This window comes from Phyllostomus hastatus, unplaced genomic scaffold, assembly GCF_019186645.2.
Source record: "Phyllostomus hastatus isolate PE091 unplaced genomic scaffold, TTU_PhHast_1.1 phas_scaffold_585, whole genome shotgun sequence".
Taxonomy (NCBI): domain Eukaryota; kingdom Metazoa; phylum Chordata; class Mammalia; order Chiroptera; family Phyllostomidae; genus Phyllostomus; species Phyllostomus hastatus.
The window spans coordinates 17,521,910-17,546,716 of record NW_025334037.1 but is presented as its reverse complement, the minus strand read 5'-3'; the positions used below and the strand labels follow the sequence as shown (position 1 = coordinate 17,546,716).

At 36.6% G+C, this 24,807-nt stretch overlaps 1 protein-coding gene across 3 annotated transcripts in view; it reads left to right on the top strand.

Moving 5' to 3' along the window:
- IMMP1L (inner mitochondrial membrane peptidase subunit 1) overlaps positions 1–24,807 on the top strand; it is a 55,834-nt gene that overhangs the window by 27,955 nt on the left and 3,072 nt on the right. For all 3 annotated transcript variants that reach the window (XM_045825413.1, XM_045825412.1, XM_045825414.1), the window contains exons 3-5: positions 2,368–2,501; positions 4,036–4,124; positions 6,731–6,857. In XM_045825413.1, coding sequence (XP_045681369.1) covers positions 2,397–2,501; positions 4,036–4,124; positions 6,731–6,857 — 321 coding nt within the window. In that variant the 5' untranslated portion in view covers positions 2,368–2,396. The remainder of the gene's footprint in view (positions 1–2,367; positions 2,502–4,035; positions 4,125–6,730; positions 6,858–24,807) is intronic.

Here is a 24,807-nt window from a genome sequence, read left to right as displayed (position 1 = left end):
TACTGCCTTTCCTTTCTGGGAGCTTATTACAACTGCAGATTCTGCAGCCTTGCTCCCACAGATTGTCATTCTTTAGCTCTCTGATGGGAGCCTGGGAATTTGGATTTTGAATTCAGTTCTCAGGTTATTTTAATGCTGCAGTCACATTTAAAACACTATTTACTGCTCTAAACCTTGAAGTGATGGCAATTATTTCCTCTGGCAATGACTCAAAATAAATAGGTTTAAATATTGTAAAATCTTCGTAGATTATGGGGATCAGAGCTCCTTGAATTTGCAGTTCTAGAAAATAAAAAAATACCCTCTGCACAAGTCTTACAGTAGATTTAACATTATAGGTTTGAACAATTCATGAGCAGCCCTGAAGGTGATTTTGAAATGGCAGAATCTTGAATTGCTCTGATAGAGAGGCTGCTGTGTGAGTGAATTATTTAGCTATTGAGCAGAGTACATCACTCAGCATCCATGTCTTAATGAGTCTTTGTTGTTCTCTCCTAGCTAGTCACAATAACTTCCATTCAGGGTCTGAAATGGACATATATCTCTCAGTTACTTTATGTATATCATTATATGAGAAACTGTATTTTGCGTATGTATTCTTGAATTTGAGAAATCACGGATGTCTCAGGAATGTCCTAAGTCTGCTGCTTTTTTCTTGTCCAGTCAAAGATACATGTAGCAAAACTGTGATTTTGGGATTTGTCTTCTGCTTCACATCTACTTCTTTCTCATCACCTTTTCTTAACGTGAACATTTCCTTAAATGCTAATAGAGTGACTAATTGTTCCTCTCATTAAAAGAAAAAAATTATATTAATTAGTTTGGCTGCTTATAGTCTAAAATGAATGAATTTCTATAAACTAGTTTTCTCAGTTAACAGTGACATTGCATTTTTCCCCTATTTCTGAGACAAAATGCTTTATCCTCTTTTAAAGGAATTACAGCCCTGACTGGTGTGTCTCAGTGGGTTAGGCATTGTCCCATAAACCTAAAGGTCGCTGGTTCACTTCCTGGTCAGGGAACATGCCTGGGCTGCAGGCCAGGTCCCTGGTTGGGGGCATGCTTGAGGCAGCCAATTCATGCTTCTCTTGCACATAGATGTTGCTCTCTCTCTCTTTTCCTCCATTCCCCTCTCTAAAAATAAATAAATAAAATCTTAAAAGATAAATAAATAAAAGGTATTCCAGACCTGAACAATCCTGTGGATGTTTGCTTTGTGGCTTAGGGTATTCTGAAATCACCTCACCAACATCAAAAGATGGATAGATCTAAATCAAGCACTATTCTAGAAGCTATCCTAGAAATGGCTAAGGATGGAGAAATGTCTAGTTTCTAGTGTTCACGCTGCTTGATCTTTTTAGCTACTTCTAACATCAGTCTAATCTCTCTTTCCCATGCCTATTTTATAGTTTCCAACACATTTATTTTAATTGAGTAGCAGTAGACACTAGTAGTGGATTTTAGAGTCCAACTGCCTCATTTTGAGTTCTGACTCTTGCCTGTGAATTGTGTGATTTTGAATAGTTCCTTAACCTCTCCCTCAGTTTATCTATAAATAAGATACATAGCTTACCATAGGGTTATTACAGGAATTAAATGTGTTGATGTAATTAGAACAGTGCCCAACACATAGCAAGAACTGCTATTTAAGTATTTGCTCTTATTGTCATTGCTGTTACTTTGGTTGTTGTTTGAGTATTTTTTATGTGTATTGAAAGAAGCCATTATCACCTACATCCCAAATAGTGTTTTCTAACTTTATACTAGAGAGTTAGAAAACTGAATGCAACTCTATAATTTATAAAGCACATGTGTGAATATGTTACTGAATTTGATTCTTGGATCCATTCTGTGAGATATTTCCATTTGATGAAGGCCCAGAGAAGTAATTAATTGACAATCACACAAATTAATAAAAGAACCAATTTAATACTTGAATTTCCACATTCCTATTCTAGTGCTTTCTCCTTTATATCCTACCATATGACAAGAACTGCTGTGGTATAGCAGGGAACAATATGAAAAACTATTATTAGTACTTTGAAAGAGTTAATATCTTTCCACAGGTGTCTGCCTTTTGTAGGATATGACAGGGGACAGACAAGTTCAGAGCCTACTAGTTATCTACTCCATATATAAACCCAGTGATAAACGGATACAATTTTTTTTCAGTGCATCAAAATACTAAGTGGCTGTAATTTGTCATTTAAAATATCTTTAGCAGAAATGAAAATAAGCTGTTGCTTTTCTGCATCAAATTGTACATTTAGTACATTCTGGGTGATTATAAAATATTTTACAATAGAGCTATTTCTTAAGTGTTTAAAAATAGTAGTGTTCATGAAACTTTTTAAAATTTACCATCAGGCCAATGCTGACAGAGTCTACATAGAACTATGCTCCGTGGTATTCTGGGAAAAACCTTTCGACTTGTTGGCTATACTATCCAGTATGGCTGTATAGCTCATTGTGCTTTTGAATACGTTGGTGGTGTTGTCATGGTAAGTTTTTACATTCAAGAAAATAATAATTTTAAATGTATACTTTTTTTTAAATTGAAGGAAAACGAGTTTCCTCCTTTATTATAATTGAAGTTATTGATTTAATGAATAAAGTTTGACTCAAAACATAATATCTTTGTAAATTTTGGATGTAAGAGACTATATTTGTATTCTGTTTCTGAGAAAACACAAAAGACCCTATTAATATTCTAAGAATAATAGTTTTTACCATATATTTAATGCTAAAATGTTCCAGGATATATTCAATGTTTCATACTTACTAACACATTTAATTTTTATACTCTGTGAGATACTTATTAGAAATCCACTATATGTATGATGAGACTGAAGCTCAGAAAGCTTCAGTAACTTGCTCTAGATCCCACAGTCAGTAAATAAACTGGGAATTTTAACACAGGTTTCTTCAGATTTCAAAACATCTACTCTTAACCCTTGCGTTTAACTGTCATTAAAACAAATGATTATTCTCCCTCGTGTCAGTATTAAAATGTTAAGGATGCTCTCTACAAATGATTTTTTAAAAATATTGCATTATGAATCTGTCAACCGTGACTGTACTAACCTTTTGTCATATAAATGAAATCATTGATTGAATGTCAAGTCAGTGTTTTTTTGTTGATGTTGCTGTTATCAGGTTTACCCTGAAAGATTCAGTCATACAACCTCAAGTTGAGCTGGAGTAATGCAAATAAATGTATTTAACTGCAAATCCCCTCTTTGATTTTTTAAATTTCCAATGGGCTACAGAGGTAGTAAACATAAACTTTCATTGTGTTCTTATTTTCTGCCTGGATAGGAAGAGTTGAGTAAAAATTATTTACATGTAAGTGGAGTAATAGAGACTGTTGTATTTAGACTTTTTAAGGTAACAGTGATCACCTATTATAGTTTTGAGGTATATATGGAGATTATCTTTTAAGGCATACTAGTGTGAAGTCTTAAAGTACATCTTATTATGGCAGTATTTTTCAGTATAAAATATGTTCCAGTCCCATCAATGAGTAAGCTGTTCTCTTAGAAGAGAAGGAAATGCATCAGCTCATTGAGAATAATATGAAACTGTCTAATAAATCACCATCATGGGCACTCAATATTTGACAATAATAATAAAATAAATAAAACATTCCTTTAGTCATTCAGCATGTGTTTTGAGGTCAGCTTTATACCAAGCACTGTTCTTGACCTTGGTTATAGAGCTGGCAACATGAGAAACAAGGTCCCTGGCCTCAAGAGCTTACTTTCTACAGGATGGCCAAAATTTGCAAACATTGGTAATATTATTTTATTTACATATTATAATGTAGTATCAATAGACCAATTTTAATATATTTGCCCGCGTTTCCCAACTTGGTGGCCACTCTGCAGAGTTGAACTTATCTGGGAGCTGCCAGTTTACTATGAGTCATCTAAGCTGGAAGAACGTTTGCTTGATTTCTCTTTTAAGCCTACGCACATGATTTATGTTATATTTAAAAAGGTTTTCCATTTAAATTACAAAATTATCTCTTTTCAGTGTTCTGGACCATCAATGGAGCCTACAATTCAAAATTCAGATATTGTCTTTGCAGAAAATCTTAGTCGACATTTTCATGGTATCCAAAGGTATATTAGTCATAGATACGTTACGTTTATGGTGAAAACACACACTCACTATATCTTTTCTGCAGTTTCTGAACTTTATCTAAGAACTCTTTTATAAATTCAGAAGAGTGACAAGCTAGGTAAAGTTCTCTCTCAGTCTGAGAAAGTGTTAATAGTTTCTCCAGCATGCAGAGTTTCTGGGAGATTATGTCCTTTGCATCATTGTCCAACATAGCTAGCCGGTGCTTTTTTTATGTACAGTCAAGCCTACTTTACTCTTTTTTGTGGGGGGGGGGTGGGTGGCTAGAATGTTTTGAGTCAAGAACCACACAGGAACTACTTTACATATCCAAATCATTGATTTGGTTTCTAAATTTTTTAAATAATCCTATTTCTGTTGACGACTGTCTTATTCTCTATAGCCTATGGTGAGCACTTGGTGCTTTTTACACTACAGCACTGTCTATAGTGGGGATGAGGAATCTTCTCCGCTATTCGTCTTCTGATTAATCAAGTTGAAAAACCCCTTGGCAAATATGGTTTGCCACTAAATCTTTTTTAAATCCTATTTTAAATGGTGTTTCCAGTTCTCTAATACTATTTATTCTAGTTAACTCCATGAGTATTATTCTTCCTGAATGCATGTCATGCATTAAAATTTCTATGTATTTTCTAAAGGACACCTCTGATTCCCTAGAATTTGGGGTCCATTGGTTTTTCATAATTTTGAAAAAATAAATTTATACCAGATTTCCTCTCCAGTAGCTAGAAATTTGACTGAATCTAGCTGGTATTTAGCTTATGGCAAAAGTAGGTTTAGACACTCCACTTTCCTTACTGACCTTTTCTGTTGTGTTTTTTGCATGTACTGATCTTACCAGCTTAGATTCTGTACAAAGAAACTATATCTTGGTCAAGCTCTGTGGTCTAGCATGGTGCCTAGGTAATCCTTCTTCAGATTGTTCACCCACAACAACTTTAAGATACCTACTCACTATATATATGGGGTTTTAAAATAAAACTTGCATCAGAGGTTGTGTTCTAGCTTCTTTTCTTTTTAACTTATATCAACATATAATAAGGTCTTTAGATTAATTGGAAACCTAGCCTCACTGTAGCAGGAAGACAAGTTTCTGCTTTCCATGCTGATAGCCTGATTTTGATCTCCTAGTTCTTGAGCTTCCTTAAAAAGGAGCTGGCCTTGTTGGCTAAATAGTTTTTTTGTTGTTTTTTTTTATTTTATTTTAGTTTTTGAATGAATAGCTCAACATTGTAATCACTCTCTCTCTTTTTTTTTTGATAGATACTCCTTGCATTCAGATGGGTAATGTTGTACAAATTACTACATTCAGACAATTAATGAAGATTCTTAAAGGGTTTCATTCTGTATTCTGTTCATTCAGGGGTCTGTTAGATTGAAAAACAGCTCAGAATTTGGCATTTTTATGAGACATACCTAAGTAACTTTTACAACCAAGGTAGTCCGTTGGTAACTACTCTTTTAAACATATTACTGTCCTGAGTATTCTTTCTCTTTTGTCTGTAGCACAGAGCTCTAAGATTTCAGACACTCTTACTTGCTGCCTATTTCTAAAGCCAGAATAGCCATCCGTTTCAGGAAAAATAGAAATCTGCATGTCTGGCACATGGATCGCTTTTCAGTCAAATGCTCAGAACACTTTTACTTGAGACAATGATAGCCTCACTGCTATTTATTCTCTCAACAAATAGTTAATGAGCACCTAATTTATAAAATGTGCTGTACATTAGAGAGAATGTTAAGATGAATAAGATATTGACCCTTATTTGCAAAACCTTATAGTAACATCAAATTATTTCTGGAACTAGGTATAGGTAATAACTAAATATATTAAATCCTTTTAAGTATGTGTGTTAGTCAACAATTCACTTATTGTTCATTTTAGCAGAAAGAGAATCTTGTTATTGTTGAGGCATTACTCCTCCATTTTTGTCTCCATCTTCCTTTCCACTTTGAAGATCTTTCTTCTTTTTAACACATGTAGATTGTTGCTTCTTCCATGAATCATGGCAATTTATGTTTGCAGTATATGTTGGGGCAGGTTTTAGCATTTTATTTGTGTCTTCTGATATTTTTACTCAGATATGTCTGTTTGACTCTATAGTAAATTGTCTGGGTTATATAACTCACATGCTACAATTCCTCGATACTTTGAGCTCTAGGGAAACATAGATCACGTTTCCATCATTCTGTGCACTCTGGAGTCCATCAGTGCTCCTGCCTGGGCAGTAAAGTTAACTTAGGGAATTTGGTGGTATTTACATGGAATTGTTTTCCCATAGTTTTGTTCCTAAACATTTGGACACAGAAGTAACACATAGTGGATACAGTGAAAGAAGGTAATTTTTATGGAATCATCAGAAATTGTTGAATCTTCTAATAGTTTTTCCATTCCCCTCATTGTTGGATTCTAATGCATAAAAGTCAGTCACAAAGGTTCTCAAAGCTGGTCAGTGTGTGGGGGAGCCAGTCTGTGAGAGGATGAAGGGTGTGGCTTTAGGTGACTTTATGAAAGTATGATAGCGATGCCATGTGTATGTTTATGCTCAGTAAATAATACTGTCATTTCTTTGACTTTTTCCCTCAGAGGTGACATTGTGATTGCAAAAAGCCCAAGTGATCCAAAATCAAATATTTGTAAAAGAGTAATTGGTTTGGAAGGAGACAAAATGCTCACCAAAAGTCCATCAGAGTTCTTTAAAAGCCATAGTTATGTAAGTAACATTTCGATTATGTTATTCATTGGTTTAATAATTTGCTAACATTAATTGAAAACAAAAGAAAATGACATTTCTATTTTGAATATAAGTTGAAGTGCTGCATTCAGTGGAATTTAAATATGTATGTATCAAGAACTATTTGGTCATTATATTTTATATTTTATCTCCCTTTAAAAGCCTATATCAACATCTCAGTAATAATTGTTGCAGGAAAGATTCACCAACAGATGTCAAAATATTGGGCCAAAGTTTGAGGGAAAATAGTGTATTTGCATAGGCTCAAAGTATCTCTCCCAAGATATGTATTAGAAAGGGAAAAATGGTAGCTTTGTAGAGGGGAAACCCGGCATTCATCACTGAGTGATTAAGGTTAACTTCACCAATAACAAGACAGATCAACATAGTGTAGCCCCTGAGGTGAAGCACTCTCGGGCATGTCACTTCTGTGGTATTCTTGCAAAAGAGGATATAACCTCAGTCTAATCATGAGAAAACAGCAGACAAACCCGGGCAATTGAGGGTCATTCTGCAACATAACTGACCAATACTCTACAAAAATGAAAGGTCAAGGTCATGAAAACCAAGGAGAGACAGGAATTGTGGTAGATTGGAGAAGACAAAGGAGATATCCCAGCCAAATGCAGTGTGGATTCCTGGCGTAGACAGATTTCCAACTAACTTATGAAAGGAAAATCTACAATAATAAAATCAAATAAAGCCTGTAGTTTAGTTCTTAAAAATCCTACTTAAATTTTTAGAATAGAAATTGCATATATTTTTGGTCTAGTCAACTTGCCTATCCAGTTAGAGAAAGGAAAAGCAGCATCATAGCAGGTGTAATGTGCTGCCTCCTTTTGCCAGTCACATGGCCACTATGACAGAGCTTTTGCAGAGGAGGGTGGCCTTTACTTTAGTCAGCATACGGTTTTCTTCCTTTGATAATTATAATGTAATTTTCTACTTTTGTTGAAAATTTCTGTCAGTATCAAATTATTAATATAGCTATTACATGTATTAACTAACTTTACCTCTATCTTCATTCCCAATGTAAGCATATAATTAAGAGTTAAATAGTCTTCATTGTTGTAAATTTATTTTGAACTATAAATAGCCTCTGACTGCTCTGTAAGTTTGGTCAGTGGACTATTATGTAATCAGTCCACTTATTTACCATCCATAATAGACTATGGTTCAGCCATGCAAATGTTTCTGATGTTTATTACCATTAGTGTTAAACATACTAGTGATAGTTAGTTGATGGTGATAATAATGTTGAAGATGATAGCATGGTATCAGGAAAGCTGTTTTTCTTTGGACATTATCAGGGACATTATATTATTTTATTCTTCAAAAATGTCAGACTTTTACATAATGGTTGCACCTTCATATGACTGTTATCATTTCATAGGGCATTCTCATAACTTCTGAATTGTTTTAGCAACAAGCATATACTCGAGACGAGAAATACTGTATTTTGCTGTGCATAATGTGCTCCTGGTATACTGTGCACCAGTGTTTTTGCACATTATACACAGGGTTATTTTTCCCTGGTATGTAGTCAGTGTACCCATGTGTAATGTGCAGCCTTATGTTTCCCTCAAAAATTTGGGCAAAAAGTTAGCATTATACATGGCAAACTAAGGGTATTTTACAGACAAATCAGTAAAACATATAAATTATAGCATCCAGGATCTGGGTACTCACACAGCACACCCACACCGTGGTGGTTGTTGTTTTCTTTCTGAGTTATTAGAGGAGAAATATCAGGACAAAAGGATTTAGATAAAATCTCTGCTAAGTAGTCAGAAAAGACAACCAGAGGGCTGTAAGATGTAGATCTTTTTCTTTTTAAAATATTCTACTGAAGGAAAACATTCATTGAAGTTTTATTATGTTTAATGAATGGATAAATTAGAGGACACTCCCATTTTGTGTTGGTGTACTCCATTCATGTTGGTTTGCATGTTTATAAGTGTGCAAACATAATTATGGTAATAATTGGCCAACACTTATGTATGTACTCTGTACCAGACACTGTTGAAACTCTTTACAAGATTTAGTTTATTTAATTATCACAACAGCGACCCAATGAGATAGATAGGTAGGAGTAGTATTTGACAGACATAAAAAACTGAAAACAAGAGGTTAAATAAATTGCCCAGTTTCAAACAGTAACAGAGAGAAACAGTTGAAATTCAAATATAGTTAGCCTGGCTCCACCCAGAATTTGTACTCCTTAACATGCTATAGCTTCTCCTCCCATACTATCTTCTACTTATCTATTATTGTTTCTACTCCCATCTTATCAAATTATACTTCCCTTAAAATGTATTTGTCTTTATTATTTTCAAAAAGAAAAGGATCTGTTTCTGGTCAGGGGCAGTATTGGTCCTTAAAGAGAAGCCAGGAAGTTTGAAGGTTTTCTCATCTCCACCAGTTTTTCTAGGCTAGATTTTTCAAGCTGTAGGAATTGTATAGCTATTACAAAACCACTTTAGTAAATGTGTTCCATTAATCAAGATGATTTATAACAAAAATCCATCCAAGTTTGGGGCACTTTAAATAAAGCGAGACCAAACTGTTTGCAGGGTCTGCCCCTTTAGAGGGTTCCCTTTTTCAGCTATCTCAAAAGCACACTGGTGCCATATTTTATGCAATCGGTTTCTTCTCCTTACCTACGCATCCTCTTAGAAAAATTATTATTGTTTATAAGAAGAAGACATTACTATTCAGATCTTGATTGAACTGTATAGTAACGATGATGAATAGTAAATGTGTTTTGAATTCCAGGCAAAAAAAACATTATTCTCTAAGTATGTGCTTCAGAAAGCAAAACACCAACATTGTCATTTGGAACCTAGAATACAGAGTTTAGCATATGAAAGAAATACCATTGTTCCTAAGCTGGCATATAAAAATATAAACGGATCATTGGTTAAGTGAAGTGGAACCATTTTATTCACTCCAGAGTTCTAAAAGTCTGTATGGCAAGCCACGTTTAGGAACTATGATTTATTTTTTACATTAAGCATTTGGAAACTAAGCAGACCATATCAAGGTTCTTTTGCAGTGGGTTTTGCTTATTGTGTTTTGATATTTGAGGCCAGTAGTTCTTTCCTTGGGTTAGGGACTGAGCACTGGCTACTAGGACGTAAGCTTAATTTGTGATTCTTGAAAGAAACAATTGTATTCAGCACAAACATCTTGAATTACTTACCTCCCTATATGATAGCAATTCCTCAAGCTTACTGCTAGAACCCTCTAATTTGCCAAAAATATTTAGCTGGAAGTAGAAACATTAAGCAAACAGGAAACACATAAAATGAACTGGCATTCTCCTATCTATTTGTACAGTAGGTGAAGTAAAAGCCTATTTAATTTAGGGGATTTGAGCCAGGACTCTGGAAATGTAGTAAAATTGTGTTATAAAGCTAATGAAGAGGCAAAGAAAAATACTTCATTATCTTTCTGAGGATAACATTATGTGAGTCCAGGCTGTGACTTGAATCCATAGTGTAACTGTGGTACAGCTAGGCATTTTGAAATATATAGTAAGTCCTTGTCAGCAAACACACTGTAAGATTTTTATATAAACCACCAAACTCCTTCGCTACCACATCTCCCTATTGGAAAGAGTTGTGCACACTGACTGCACTCTGAACTTTGTCTTCTCTCTAGGACTTGGTACAGTGATGCTGTGGTCCCTGCACGTCATGCAGCAATTCTTGTCAAGGGTCCTCAGCAACTTCAGTCCCGTGGTCAACTCTGAGTCCTCATTTCACTTGACCAATAGTTAATGTTTGGAAGAGTTCTTAAAACCTGGTTTCCCTAGTTTTAGGGACACCACTGTCTCCAGGTTCTTCGTATGTTTTTGCTTCTGATTTTCTTTTGTTGGTTCTTCCAAATGTTCGAGTAACTAAAGGTTCACACTCACACTTTAGATGACCTCACCCTGTCTCATGGTTTTAAATACTAACTTAATTCCCAAATTTATATCAATAACTTCTTTCCTGAACTCCAGAAGTGTTTATCTAAAATCTGCCCAATATGTCCATTTTAGTCTATAAAGGTCACCTCAAACTTAACATATCTAAAACTAAACTGATTTTCCATCCCAACCTGGCCCCTGCCACACACCCTCCCATCACAGTAAAGCCTGTCCCTTTCTCCTGCTCAGGTTGTAAACCTTGGGAGTCATCCGTGACTCCTCTTCTTTCACCCCACATCCCTCACATTAGGAAATCCTAACTCTGTCTTCTAAACGTAATCTGAATCAGACCACTTCTTTGTCACACTTACTGCTGCTGTCCTGGTGCAAGGCAAATTTATCTCCCTAGTTTTCTTGCAGTAACTTCTGAACTGCTCTCTCTGCTTATACCTTTCTTGTCTTCTTGCTTTCCTGCCCTCCACTGATTGCTCTACATAGTAGCTGAAATAATCCTTTTTTGTAAGGATGCCCTTTAAGAGTGACAGTGTCACTGTTCTGCAGGAAGACCCCAGTGACTCCCATCTCGGTCATAACAGCAGCCACACACCTTAAGGTGGCCTGTCAGACCCCACCTGGTCATCCCACTTGCTGCCTGTTCTTGTAATTTTACTGGAACGCAGGCATGCTCATTCATTTACATATTGTCTGTGGCTGCTTTCACTAAAACAGCAGAGGTTGAGTAGTTGTAACAGAGACTATATGGCTTGCAAATTTGTGCTATTTACTATCTGGATCTTTACAGATAGTAAATGGGTCTTGCTGACCCATGCTCTAGAATAGATGGCAGGGATTTGTTTTGATCATGGCTGATTTCCCAGCACCCAACTTTGATTTGGCACCTAGTGGCAGCACCCAAACTTTGACTTGGCATGTAGTAGGTACAAAAAATACTGGAAGGGTAGATAAATGTGTACATATGGATAGGGTCTAACCATGTATTCTTTCAGTTATTCTGCTTTTACTCAGTTTCTTTTACCAGTTTCTACCGAAAACTTGCTCCCAAATAAGTGCATTATGTCACTATTTTTCAGTAAGATAGGTGTTCCTATAGCTCACAACACTCTGTAGGCTGCTGCTGAACTGGCCAATCTGGGGTTATTCTAGTCTTCATAGAAGACTTGAAAGCTTAGCTACTTCCACGGTAGGGCTACCTGACTGCAAGTTCCCTCTCACTTTGTACCAGGACAGCAGTGTGCCAAGTACTGCTCCTTCCCCCCAGGTGACTTGTATTTGGACTGAATAGTATTTTTCAATCATTTTTGTTAAGCAGGCTGAAAATTCACTGGGCTTTGAGTTGACATATCACTTTAGAATACTCTAAACTAAATCTTTTAAAGGAATCGTAGAACTGAGGAACTCTGGACCTACCTAGCTCTTATTTTGAAGGAAGGTGTGGTTCTCCAGAAATGCTCTCTTGGGTTTGTTATGGTGAGGGCTAAGCTGCCCTTGCCACACGCAGTGCCTGCTAATGACATTGCACAGTGATAAGAGTTTTCTACATTTCAGTAGAAATGCATGTGCGTTCTGGACATTATTTACCACTACACCAGTATTTTGTTCTTGTGATCCTTTATTGGTTGGCAGGGTAGTGATGGTCAGAGCTATTACTTGTAGTTGGTAAACCGCTCCTTTAACTGTAAACTTCTGCTTTTCAGAGATTGTTCATTGCAAAATGAATATTCAGTTTTTCAATCTTCCAAAATTAAAATATTATTGAATTTCAGTTTCTCAACCATATTGAAAATGGACATATTAAAAGAAATATGATTATCAAGACTTCAGTATATTCCTGTAGTTTTATCATATCACTCTTTTGCTACTGTTAAAGGAAATGAATCTATAGTCATCATAAAGAGTGTATATTTTTACTTTTATTATTGGCCTATCAAAATATCAGGCCACTTAAAGCTTTATGGTTCTTGATACCATAGATTCCAGAGCTATGCACAGAAGATGAAGTGTTACTTACCAATGATAGTCTGTTACCACAGAGCGATGGTAGGAGAATAAGGAATGTAATATTTCTTACATTGTTTCTTTTTGAATTATAGAGTATGTTAGTAACATCATTGTTGTTATTGGTGGGAAGGCAGGAAATAGAGACAATTTTACATTTCAGACATAACTGATGAAATGTTCACAGGATGCACAGGTAGTATCCTTAAAAGGAGAACTTGGAAATGGGTCAATATGCCAGTAATAAAACTGTTTTATAGTGTGTTGGAAAATACTTAAATAAAACTTATCAACAAACTGAAAAACAATCTCCCTAATTCAGCAGCATTGGAAAATGGTCCCTGGGGGATAAGTGGTGACGGAAAGAGACTTGACTTTGGGTGGTGAACACACAATACAATATACAGACGGTGTGTTGTAGAATTGTACACCTGAAACATATAATTGTATTAACCAGTGTCACTGTAATAAAATCAGTTTAAAAAATGATCACTTTATAGAGTTAACACTAATAACTTCTTAATGTGCACTGTATATTTAGGTTATAGTTCAAATCCTTGAATACCCTAATGCTGTTTTTCTGTTTGTTTAAATGTCATTTACTTCAGCTAAAGGTCACAACCATATGGCCTTCTATTACCACTTGTATTATAAACAGAAAAGTACTTCTGCGTAGGAAGAGGACTCATCAGACTGAAAGGGCTTATTACAAGCTGCTGATACACTAAATCCTTATGTCATTTAAATAGAAGAACTACCTAATAATGTCACTTATTACAAGGATATCTAAACAGGGACCTTGCTTTTTGCAGACTGTAGCGATAAAAACCTGTGCTACACGTCCATTTCTCGGCAACGGCTCCCGGGGGAATCAATCGCAGCACACTGCTAATGTCTTGATTGCAGCTGATGTGGAGGAAGTGTGTTTACCCTTGTGCTAGAGCGAAGTTCACTGCGGAGATGATGTGACTTTTTCATCCTATAGTTAACACAATTCTGAAGATAAATTTGACTGATTGTTTACAGTTCTGAGGTGTTTTTCTTCTGATGTTAGCAGTAAATTATCATCTTTGAGGCTCCCACAACTTAAGCATTTTCTGATGTGTTTTCTGAATATTTTCAGAATAATTTGATCTTAAATTATTTCGTTTCAATAATTTGATCTTAAATAGTTTATAAAATTTTATCTTGCAGAAATGTATTTTATCTTATATATGTTTGAGTATATATATATGCACAGGGGACCCAAAAAGCCCTGGCATTTGTTTATTAAAAATTGTGTATTTATTCTGACATGTTTAAATTTCAGTCATGTTCAAGGTACTCTCCATTTGATGCTGTACATCTATCAGGATGTTTTTCCTCTGCTCAAAACAGTTTTTTAAATCGTCAGTTTTGATGCCCTTTATTGCTTCTGCAGTTTTTTGTTTCACCTCTTCCACATTGGCAGAATCTTTCCCCTTGAGGACTTTTCTCATTCAGCGAGATCGGGTGATTGTAGAGAGGGTGGGGCATGGGAGCTCATCCATTTTTGGTCCAAAAACTGCTGAATACCCAGCTTAGTGTGGGCAGGTGTGCTCGTTAATCACCCATTGTGAAATGGGCAAATGTGTTGAGTCTTCAACAAATATTAACTGAAGTCGAATGCAGCCTCTCACAACAATGCCAGCTAGTCCACTGATACAGATGGGTTCCTACAACACTCACCTAGTGGGGGAAGTGTATACTACAAGGGGCCTGTCCTCCAGAAGATAATTCAGGTTTTGGGGGGTTCCCCTCATATATTTATGTGTATATATATGAATATCAATATTTCTACTGAACGATTAGCAAGTCTTCCTAAAACTAATGTGTTCTCATCTAAACATATTTTAATCCTCCAGTTGGTTTCAGTTTCCGGTTCAAGTTAGAAAGTCACTGCCTTTTTGTGAATCTAGGGAGGCAGTTGTATCATTCAGTAAAATGCAGATATAATATGTACTTCTGTCTGTGTGTTATAAGAGACCTCTATACTTGAAAGTTGCCTAAAAGTAACCGGGAGACATTGAGACTGAAATTATGACACTGCTGTTCATTGCTAGCATCTGAAGCAGACTCCAACTCTGATAGTAGTAAAGTGTCATGTGGCTTCCTAATGTGATATAGTTGTACACTGGAAGTCTACTTTGAGTAGGGGTAATATGTTCAAATGTCTTTTCAACTAAGCAACTAAATGAAGTTCTGTGTTACCACTTTGGGTAATTAAATTCCTACAGGTTTCTGTTACTCATTTAACCTTGGCCCATAAAAGCATTCTTATTCTACTCAACTATTCTCTACCCAAAAGAAGGATGGAAAAGAGGAATAGCAGAAATAAAAACAGGGGTATGCACGTTATAAAACAGTGAAGAGAGTAAATTAGCAAGAAAGTATTGGCATCATGAGCCACTGTACTGCTTGATAGGTGAGAGTGCTTTCCTCCTGGATTAGAATTTTCATAATTTTTAATTTTAAGAAAATTTAGAAATCATTTAGTTTTGCATAGCTAGTACTTACATGCCCACTAAACATACATGCAGAGCCAACAGGAAAGGAGACAGAGTACTTAAAACTATGGGGTAATTTAAAATGCTAAGATCAACTGAAGATTCCAATCTACTTTCTATATTGTATGTATGAATCTCTCAATGAGGAAGGACTAGAGAAACCTTGTCTTCTGAAGAGACCTAAAATTTGACCTGACATCCTTATGTAAGGAAGGTAGGTCTAGGGACAAAGATGCTGTGGACTTCTGACCCTAGCAAGAGGTGTACCTAAGTCCAGCATTCGGGCACCTTCCCTAGAAAGGCTGTGCCTCAGGAGCAACTGGAACCACTGGCTTTGGGGGGTGGGGTGGGAGTGAAGATTTGAATGGCCTTCAGGAGTCGATAGAGGTGGACAGACATTTCCAACATTAATTTCTGAACTTGCCTTTTACTTTTCTTTTTCATCCATGCATTCATGAATTCTAACATTTATTGAGCACTTGTTAGAGGGCCACCAGCAGCACCATGCTAGGTAGATCCCTGCTTCGAGTGCTACCCAACAGCACTTTCTGCAAAGATGGAATACTCGATATCCGCACTGTCCAATATGGTAGCCAGGAGGTACAGGTGGCTGTTACACATAGGGAACATGGCTGTTGTGTCTGAGGAACTGACCTTTTAATTTTATATAATTTGTAAAATAGACACATGTGTTGCTATTTACTACCATATTTGACAGTACAGCTTTAGGAGCTTGTAGTCAAGCTGGAGGAACAGACAGGTACTACAATATGGTGTACGAGAATTATATACAAGATGTTATGATAAGATGCAAGAGGCTCTTTTCCACTTGGGGTAGACAGCATTATTCCTGAGAGGAGAGGTAAAACCTGAGTGGGAGTTCTAATGGATAAGTAGGAGTTAGCCAAAGCAAGTGTCACGTTCAGGTCTAGTCAGGTCTAGAAGGGAGAGTGCAGCACTGTGCTTTGGGCAGCTGCCAAAAGTAAGTTGCTATGTCTGGAACATATTGTGGGGAGGGGGTAGTGAACAGAGACAAAAATGAAAAAAAAAGTAAGTGCATCTCAGTTTCTTGCATGTCTCAAGCAGGGGAGCAACATTATCACTGTTAGTTTTTAAAGATGACCCTCATACGAGTATAGATGAATAGAAGATGGCTTGGAGTAGGAGAGGCTGGAGGCAGGGACCGCAGTTAATAGGATGTAAGACATAACTGAGACAATAACATTAAGAGTGGAAAGCAGTACAAAGTTTGGAGAGAGATTAAGGAAATACCTAGACAGGATGAGATGCTGGGAGAAGTGGAATTGAGGGGCTTCATCCTGACCCCGTTCTCTGGCTTTAGCAGTAGGGGTCACAGAATATTAAAACAGAGGATTCTGGGAGAGGGGGCTGTTAATGTGGGAAATGAAGAGAAGATATATTCAATTTTTGAGTAGTATAAAAGCCTGTCTGATAAACCTGTGATATATTAATTTTAAATTAACATAATGGTAATTAAATCATTATAGGAAGTGGGGGGAAAAGGTGCTTTCCCAGCATGATTATCTGGATGTTGTATTATTCCTTCCTTGATGTCCACAGTGCACTTTCCTGATCTCTTAATCAAAACAATGTTTTGATGTTCTCAGCCTTCAGAGATCAATCTTTTTAAATATCTTAAGCTATTCTCTTTGTAGCTTCCATCATCACAAAAATTGCATCTGTCGTCTACCTGCCTAATTTGCAATTTTGTAAACACAAAGCTAGATTTCATTCTAAATAACTTCTAGGATATGGGACATTAGAGTTGTGGTTTTGGTGAATAAAATACAAGTAGGATAATTTGTCAAAGAACATGCAACACAATATTTTTTAAGGCATTAGTAACATCAAGTACCAAATGAGCTACATATTTTAATCATTTTTTTGGAGTATGGACACTTTCCTACACCTGATCTATTTCTAATACCATTTCAGTTGTGAATCGGTTTTCTAGCCAATCTGTCTGAAACAGTTAGGCATGGAGGCCATGGACATTGAAAAAAACTACAGAGTTTTGCCTGTAGAGATAAGTCCATATAGGGATGAGTTTTGACTTTGGGAAGAATTATTTAAAGTGCCAGGAATCAAAATTTTGGTGGAAATACTTTAATATATATTTTGTATCTATCTGATTTACCAACCATTTAGACTTTTTTTGAAAGCATGGGAAAAACTCATTATTTATATACTTACCACTATATCCTACTACTCTATGAAATACACTGTGTTTCATTATGTTAGACTCATCTTTTAGAATATGAGAACCAGAGTATACATCAGGTCATATTGCAATGAAAGTACAGCCCTGGCTGGTGTGGCTCAGTGGATTGGGCGCCAGCCTGCGAACTAAAGGGTCGCTGGTTCACTTCCCAGTCAGGGCATATGCCTGGGTTGCGGGCCATGTGCCCAGTAGGGGGGGTGTGCCAGAGGCATTCACACTGATGTTTCTCTCCCTCTCCCCTTATCTTCTAAAAATAAAAAGTGAAAAGTCTTTAAAATGAAAGTACAGAGATAAATCTTGAAATGATACCATAGAAAGATGCTTCTTTTAAATACTAATCCAAAAATACAGCAGGCATAACATTGTTTTATAAATAGCACAAGAAAAGAAATCAGAGAGCAAAAACTCACTGTTCTAGAGAAAAGATTCTGTAGGAGTAGGACGTTACAACAGATGGCTAGGATGCAAGGGCCTGTTTACTGGCTTCAATCGCAGCCCTTTCCCTCTTCCTCTAACCTGACTCGGTGGAAGCTTGGTAGCGCATTCTGAAGAAGCAGTGCTTCATCAAGGAGAGCCTAAGCATTTGGTGTGTAATATATATTCCTTGATGAAGAGTCCTATTAAAAGAATGAAAGTGTTAGTGTTGAGTAATACATTTGGATGATTAAGTGTTACAAGTGAATTTCACTATGTCAGTTAACATAATTAATATGGCAGCTATTCACAATTAATGTACATTTTATAGTATATTGGATTCAGTTCCCGGTCTTGGCTAATATCAGAACTGTGTAATTGAATACAGTATAAAGGAAAATGATAAAAACATAACCAAAGTAAAATTACAAAGCACAGTGCACTTTGCAAATTTCTGAGTAGGCTGCAGGAAAACCAGGAACAAAGAAAAAGCCCAGAAGGCATCATTCACAGCAACAACTGGGGCAACTGCTAATAACAAGCTAATATTCAGTGAGTACTTACTAGATGCAGGAGCCTATGTGTTATTCCTCTAGGTTGTCAGAATATTTCTGTAAGGCATTTATTTATTAGTCCCAGGTGTATAAATGAGGTTTAAATAACCTGTCCAAGGTGCTTAACTAACAGTAGTAGGGCCCCATTTTGAACTCAGTATGGACTGTACTATCTTTGACCTCTATGCCAAACAACCCGTCAGAGATTCCGATTCAGGCTGAATGGTGTTAAACACATAAGGATGAAAAGGAGCTCAGCTTGCAATAGCTATGAAAATGAGCAGGTCAAGTCTTAGAGTAAGTTCAAAACCTACTCAGCAGGGAGACACTCCCTAATGAACTACAACTTGTTGGCACAAAGCACCCCCCATCATTACCCTCACCGCGATGCTATAGGTGTGTGTAGCCGTCTGTAACTTCTGTGTAAATTCCTCTGTGGTAATAACCTGCTATGAATCTAAGGTAGCACCATTTTTAATTACGGAAGGGCAGTAACAGTCTATAGGAATGATGAAGATAAGCCAGAATTTAAACGGAGAGGAAAAAGAGCAGGACTGCGTAGACATAGTACCCACCGAAATAATCAAGTGTGTGAACTGTTCCATACCTGGTCCTTATATAATGGTGAATCCCTTTGTCATGCATCTAGCATGTGGGGGCACCTTCATCGGGACTCCAGATGCTACAATCAGGTAGATGGGTGTGGGCAAGAGGTTGTGGCAAGGAAAATGTCAATGAAAGTAGGTCAGTGGAACTGTTCCTTGAATTTTGATTTCAGAGATACCCAAAACTGACACTTGAGACACTCCCATTTTTTCTTAAAATTAAAGTTTAATAATCTTTTCTCAGCCTTTTGTTCTTAAAAGCTCTTCTACTTGATTGCCTCCGGGGGAGATTTAATGCCTCCCTTTTTGGCATTATCTGTCTTGTTTATGGCTATCTTGGTGTTACAGGAAGGGTAAACAACAACATGTTCACTGGTGGTGTTTCGCATTGCTGTTAGTTTAGTAAAAAAATAGATTTTCCAACATCTATCAGACCTTTTAGAACTGTATAATAAATTACTTCGTTTTCCCGATATTCTCTCCAGTATTTGTCTGCTTAGTATCAAACCATGGCTACATTTTTGGCTACATGTCATGATTAAGCAGAATATGCATTAACCACATAATGGTATGGGAATTTGACTTGATCCTGCTTACCTGAAAGATGGTAACATAAAAAATGATTATTTGGGTATTAATTGTTAGACGGAAATGACATGTAAAATTTTATGAAGTGTTTTCCTGGGCAGGGAAATTATCCTGTTTGTCTTTGCCAAAAAGAAAGGCGGCTTTCTGATTGCTTTCAGAAAATGTGTGCTTCTCCTTTTCCTATTTAATCAAAGGAAAGGAAAAAAATAATCATGTCAAAAAAGGATTCCAAAGACTGTGCCCTTCTCCTTGCCATTTTCTTTAACAACTATTAGTTATTGTTTCTTTAATAACAATAAACATTGTTTCCTTTTCATTCACATTTTAGGAGAACCATGAAGGAGGCATAAGCAATTGTAGGGACAGTGCCCACCCTTACCTCTGTTGGTTGTAAATTATGAAATATCTGGCAGACAAGGGGTTAATTAAACATCAAATCTGTTATTAGGCTTTTCTGTTTTTTTGGGGGGGGGGAGTTTGAAAGGTCCAAAATACAAATATCTTACTCTTCAGTCAGAACTTTTACTTAATTAGATATTCTTTGCTTAATCAAATAAGTGAGTTTGATTATAGTTTTAGTAAATGTGTTATTTGATATTGTGGGCTCTTTCATCAGAATTCACTTGAATCAAGAAAGGTAACACCTGTGGATTGGTTCACAAAAGCCTCTTTTGTTAAGTGGACACCCGCAGGCCCTGAAGCAATTACATTTGTTGCTTGTACCATAAAAGAGGCACTTAACCATACCTCAGCAAGTATTGCTGAGAACTAGTCTTGATTCTTTTGTCTAGCCCTGAGATTAGGTTTTAGCTTAGCTCAGGAAGTAAACCTCTGACGTAGAAAGGAAAAACAAGCATGATTTAAGGGTTCTTTTAATGCTTTAAAATTTAGCCCTCAAGTTAGCTGCATCTGAGGCCCTGGGAAAATTCAGATTTGAGCAGAAGTAAACTGTTCTATGTGGCATTCATTGTAAAAACACAATCTGTATATTCTTAGTCTCATGTGTTCATTTAAGTTACCATGGCAGATGTACAGAAGTATAAAAAGGAAAAGTATCTAACTAACTATTAAAAAGTTTGGGTTATAAGAAGTAATGAACATAACATGGAATTGGGGGATTTCCATTTTTGGCAATTTGCAAAACATTTAGTACAGATGCATTTACTGAAATCCTATTCTACCTTAGTTGGAAAGTTATAGTGGCTTTTTAAAAAAATACATTTAAAAATATAGTTTAATCACTATTTTATCTGTTAATATTTTGTTATAATAATGTTACTATAGATTTTTTTCTCTTATCTGGCTTGAATTTTCAATTTAGTGATAACAACTTGGTTAATCCAACAGACAAGAACTGTTTGGAGTTAGAAAGGACATTTCGCTTCTGTTCCTCGCCTCACTCCGTAAGGCGAGGTTTGGAGCTTCAGACCCTTATCCAAACTGTGTTGTTATTTGTTTGTTTAAATAAATGAGTTCTTAGCTAGGCTGATATTTCAGTTACCCAGACATCTGGTGACAATGCTGCTAATCGCAGTCATTGGCTGCACTGCACAGAGCACGAGCCTGCTATCCGGGCTGGGGCATCCTTGGGTGCCGTTCTTTCCACACCACCACAGACAAAACAGACTTTCAATTCGACAGTGTTCCCTTTTTTAAAAGTACAAGTATCACTGAAAGGTCTAGGCATATTAAGATACATATGTTAAGTGCTTGTGCATGTATTTTAAATTGCCTAAATAATAACATACAAGTCACAAAAATGTACATTGTGAAACATAAAACAAACTTTTGTGAGTTTTCTTTCAACATTTATACCCATTGCCCTGTAATTTAGCTTTTTTTTACTATCTGCATATAAATCTATTAGTTTTTTTAAACCTATAATAAATCTATTAGTTTTATTATAGAAATAAACTTATTTTATTTAATCTCTGCCTACTGAGGAAATATTTATATTGTTGCCAATTTTGAGATACAGGTAACACCATAGTGAACTCCTTTGTTCCTACATAATTGCAGGCTGAGTTGGGCAAATCTTTTCTGAAGATGTTGTTAGGGAAAAAGTAAAATGAAATCACAGAAGAGCCACCCCCAAAGGGGGCACAAGGCAATGCCAAAGGCACACAGAACTTTTCATTCTGACCAAAAGGATTCTCTTCATATTATGAAGTATGCTAAAAATCACAATAAAAACTTTACATTAGATAATTTGAATCTGTTTCTGACAATGATGGAGTGACTGGTGCTGAACTTGCCTTTCAGTCATTAAAAAAACTAGAAAATTGGACAGAATATGTGAAACAGCTATTTTCAGACAGTGCACAGCAGGCAGGACCAGATGGATCCCCGAGAGAAGGGAAACGAGCCTGGCCAGCCCTACACTTGCCGCAGCCTCTCTGCCTGAAGGCCACTTGCAGGAGGCCTGAGGAGGGGACTTGCACAGTGGCCTTGCTCAGTGGAGGAGACGAGGGATCAGGGTGGAGGGAAGTGTAAGTGGTTGGAATTTATGGATCAAATCAGCAGGGTCAGCTGAGATCCGGTTCTCTTGGCTTTTGGGCTGAATGCATACTAAACTGTGCCTGCTCATGGTGCAATTTAAGAGACTGAGCAAAGAACCTGTAGTGGGGAGCTAAGTAATTCCCAGAGCTCACACGGGGCTGAGAGCCATTTGAACTCTGACCAGCCAGAGTGGACAGATCTCACTGAATATCCAGAGCATTCAGTAGAGACCCCAGAATATCATGTCCTACTGGTAGGGCAAAAGAGAACGTTGTGAGCTAGGTGGGTACAATGTAACAAACTTAAAAACAAGGCTTGAGCCACAGCTAAATTAACTGCCTCCCCCTAAACCAGCAGACCTGTCCAGCATTTAGCATACTCTAAAGAAAGACAACAAAATACACTCAACAAATGAATGTCCAACTCAATCACAATTGCTAAAATGTAACTCATAACCAGAACAAAAATCAGTTAAGTAAATTCAAAGATGACAGAGATAATGGAATTAACAGACGTGTGCTCCAAAAGACCAATTCTAAATATTTTTGAGGATATGGAGGATGGACATAATGAGGAAAGAAATGGTAAATGTAAAAAAGAGCCAAGTGAAATTTCTAGAGCTTATAAATAGAGACTACAAAAGACCCCAGACCAGGAGAAAACATAATGCCTGTCACAGGACATTGAACTAAAGTATATAAAAGACTCTTAAGATGAAGAATAAGAAAAAAACCATTTTTAAAATGGGCACGGTATTTTAATAATACTTCATAAAGGATACATAATAGGCACAAGAAAAAATGCTTGTCAGAAAAATGCAAATGAAAACCACAGTGTGATACTAATAATGGACTAGAATGGCAAAAAATTTTTTAAATGAAAACATCAAGATTTTGGAACAACAGAAAAACTCATACCTTGGTGTTTGTAGTGTAAAATGGTATAATCACACTGGAAAATTTTAAGGCCAATTATGTACTTATGACCTAGAAATTCTACCCCAAGGTGTTTACTGAAAATGGACTTATACATGAATGCTCACAGTGCTTTATCTGTAAGAGCCCCAAACTGTAAACAATGTAAATACCCATCAATAAGGTCATGGATAAACATTGTGATTTACAATGGAATATCACAAGCAATGAATGAATGACTGATACATACCCACAACATGAATTAATCATAAGAATTTGCTGAACAAAAGCCAGACACTAAATAATATCTACTGAGCATGTAAATGGGCAGTCTCTTTCCTATGAAATTCAGAAAGAGGTAAAACTAGTCACTGGTAATGGAAAACTGATCACTGGTTGCCTAGGGCTGGCTGTAGGGGCGGGGGGCTGACAGGAACAGGAAGGGGCTTTGGGGCATGATGGAAATATTCTCCATCTTGATTGTGATGGGTGGTTTTACAGATGTGCATATTTTCCAAAATTAGTGTCACAATTTAAAATGAGCGTGTTTCACGGTATGTAAAGTATACCTTTATAAAATTGATTTTTAAGGTGTACGCCTTTACTCAATACCAAAAATAGTTGTGTTCCAAAAACAGAATAATTTCAAACATCATGAATTTTTTACTGGGAGGCCGAGCAAACTGATGGAGAGGCAGGGTCAGCAGAAGGTACTGCTTGATTTTAAAAGGTACACACTTAGAGGTTTTCCTGTTTATAGAGAAGTGCTCATTAGATTGAAGGTACCATAAGCAATGAAATTGTTTCCTTGATTGTTGTCCTTTGTGTCAAGCACTGATGTCTGTGAGATACAGAGGTTATTCCTTACTGTAAGTGGGCATTATTATGTACAGGCTTCAGATAAGTAGGAGGTAACATGTCCCATACTGGAACCTACTTCTTCTATTAAATATCAGTAACAGTACTTCACAGGTTGTTTTAAGGGTCAAATGAGTTTTTACTTGTTTATTATTATTATTAAATAAACCAGAAAGCCACATATACATACTGGTTGGCACTGCTATTCCTCCCTCTTGTTCCATCTCTTGCAGTCAGGATGAGGTGTAGCTAGCCTGGTTGCACTCCTCCGAAGGCTTCTGGCGATGTTCTGGGTTTCTCTTAGCAGATTTCTTTCTGTACTTGTTAATTTTACAACACCAGAGAGAACGCTTCATGGCCATATTTAGGTAATTTGGAAGAAACTTAGGTCATAACTGCCACCAAAGTGATTGTATTTTACAAGAAATTTCTACTTACTAATAATCACCAGCAAATATTTGAGTTCTAGCTTTGGTTTGTATCTTCCTGTTAGTATTAGCCTATACAATTTTTTCTTCTTTTGCTTTTCCTGGTGTTCCTAAACTATGATGAAGAAACTGTGGAAGTTTAAACACAATAGATGTTCACATGTGGCTTCTCCCAAGGCAGTACTTCAGAATTTAACGACACATGGCTTTTCCAAATACACTATTTTGTTCTTTTCATTTATGAACTGAGATAAACTCATTTGTCTCCTTGAGCAACCTTATGCTTCACTGCATATAAATCCACTGATCTAGGTAGGAACTAGCCTTACTCTTGGCCCTAGAACCTGTAACTAGTAACACTAATAAGAGAGAG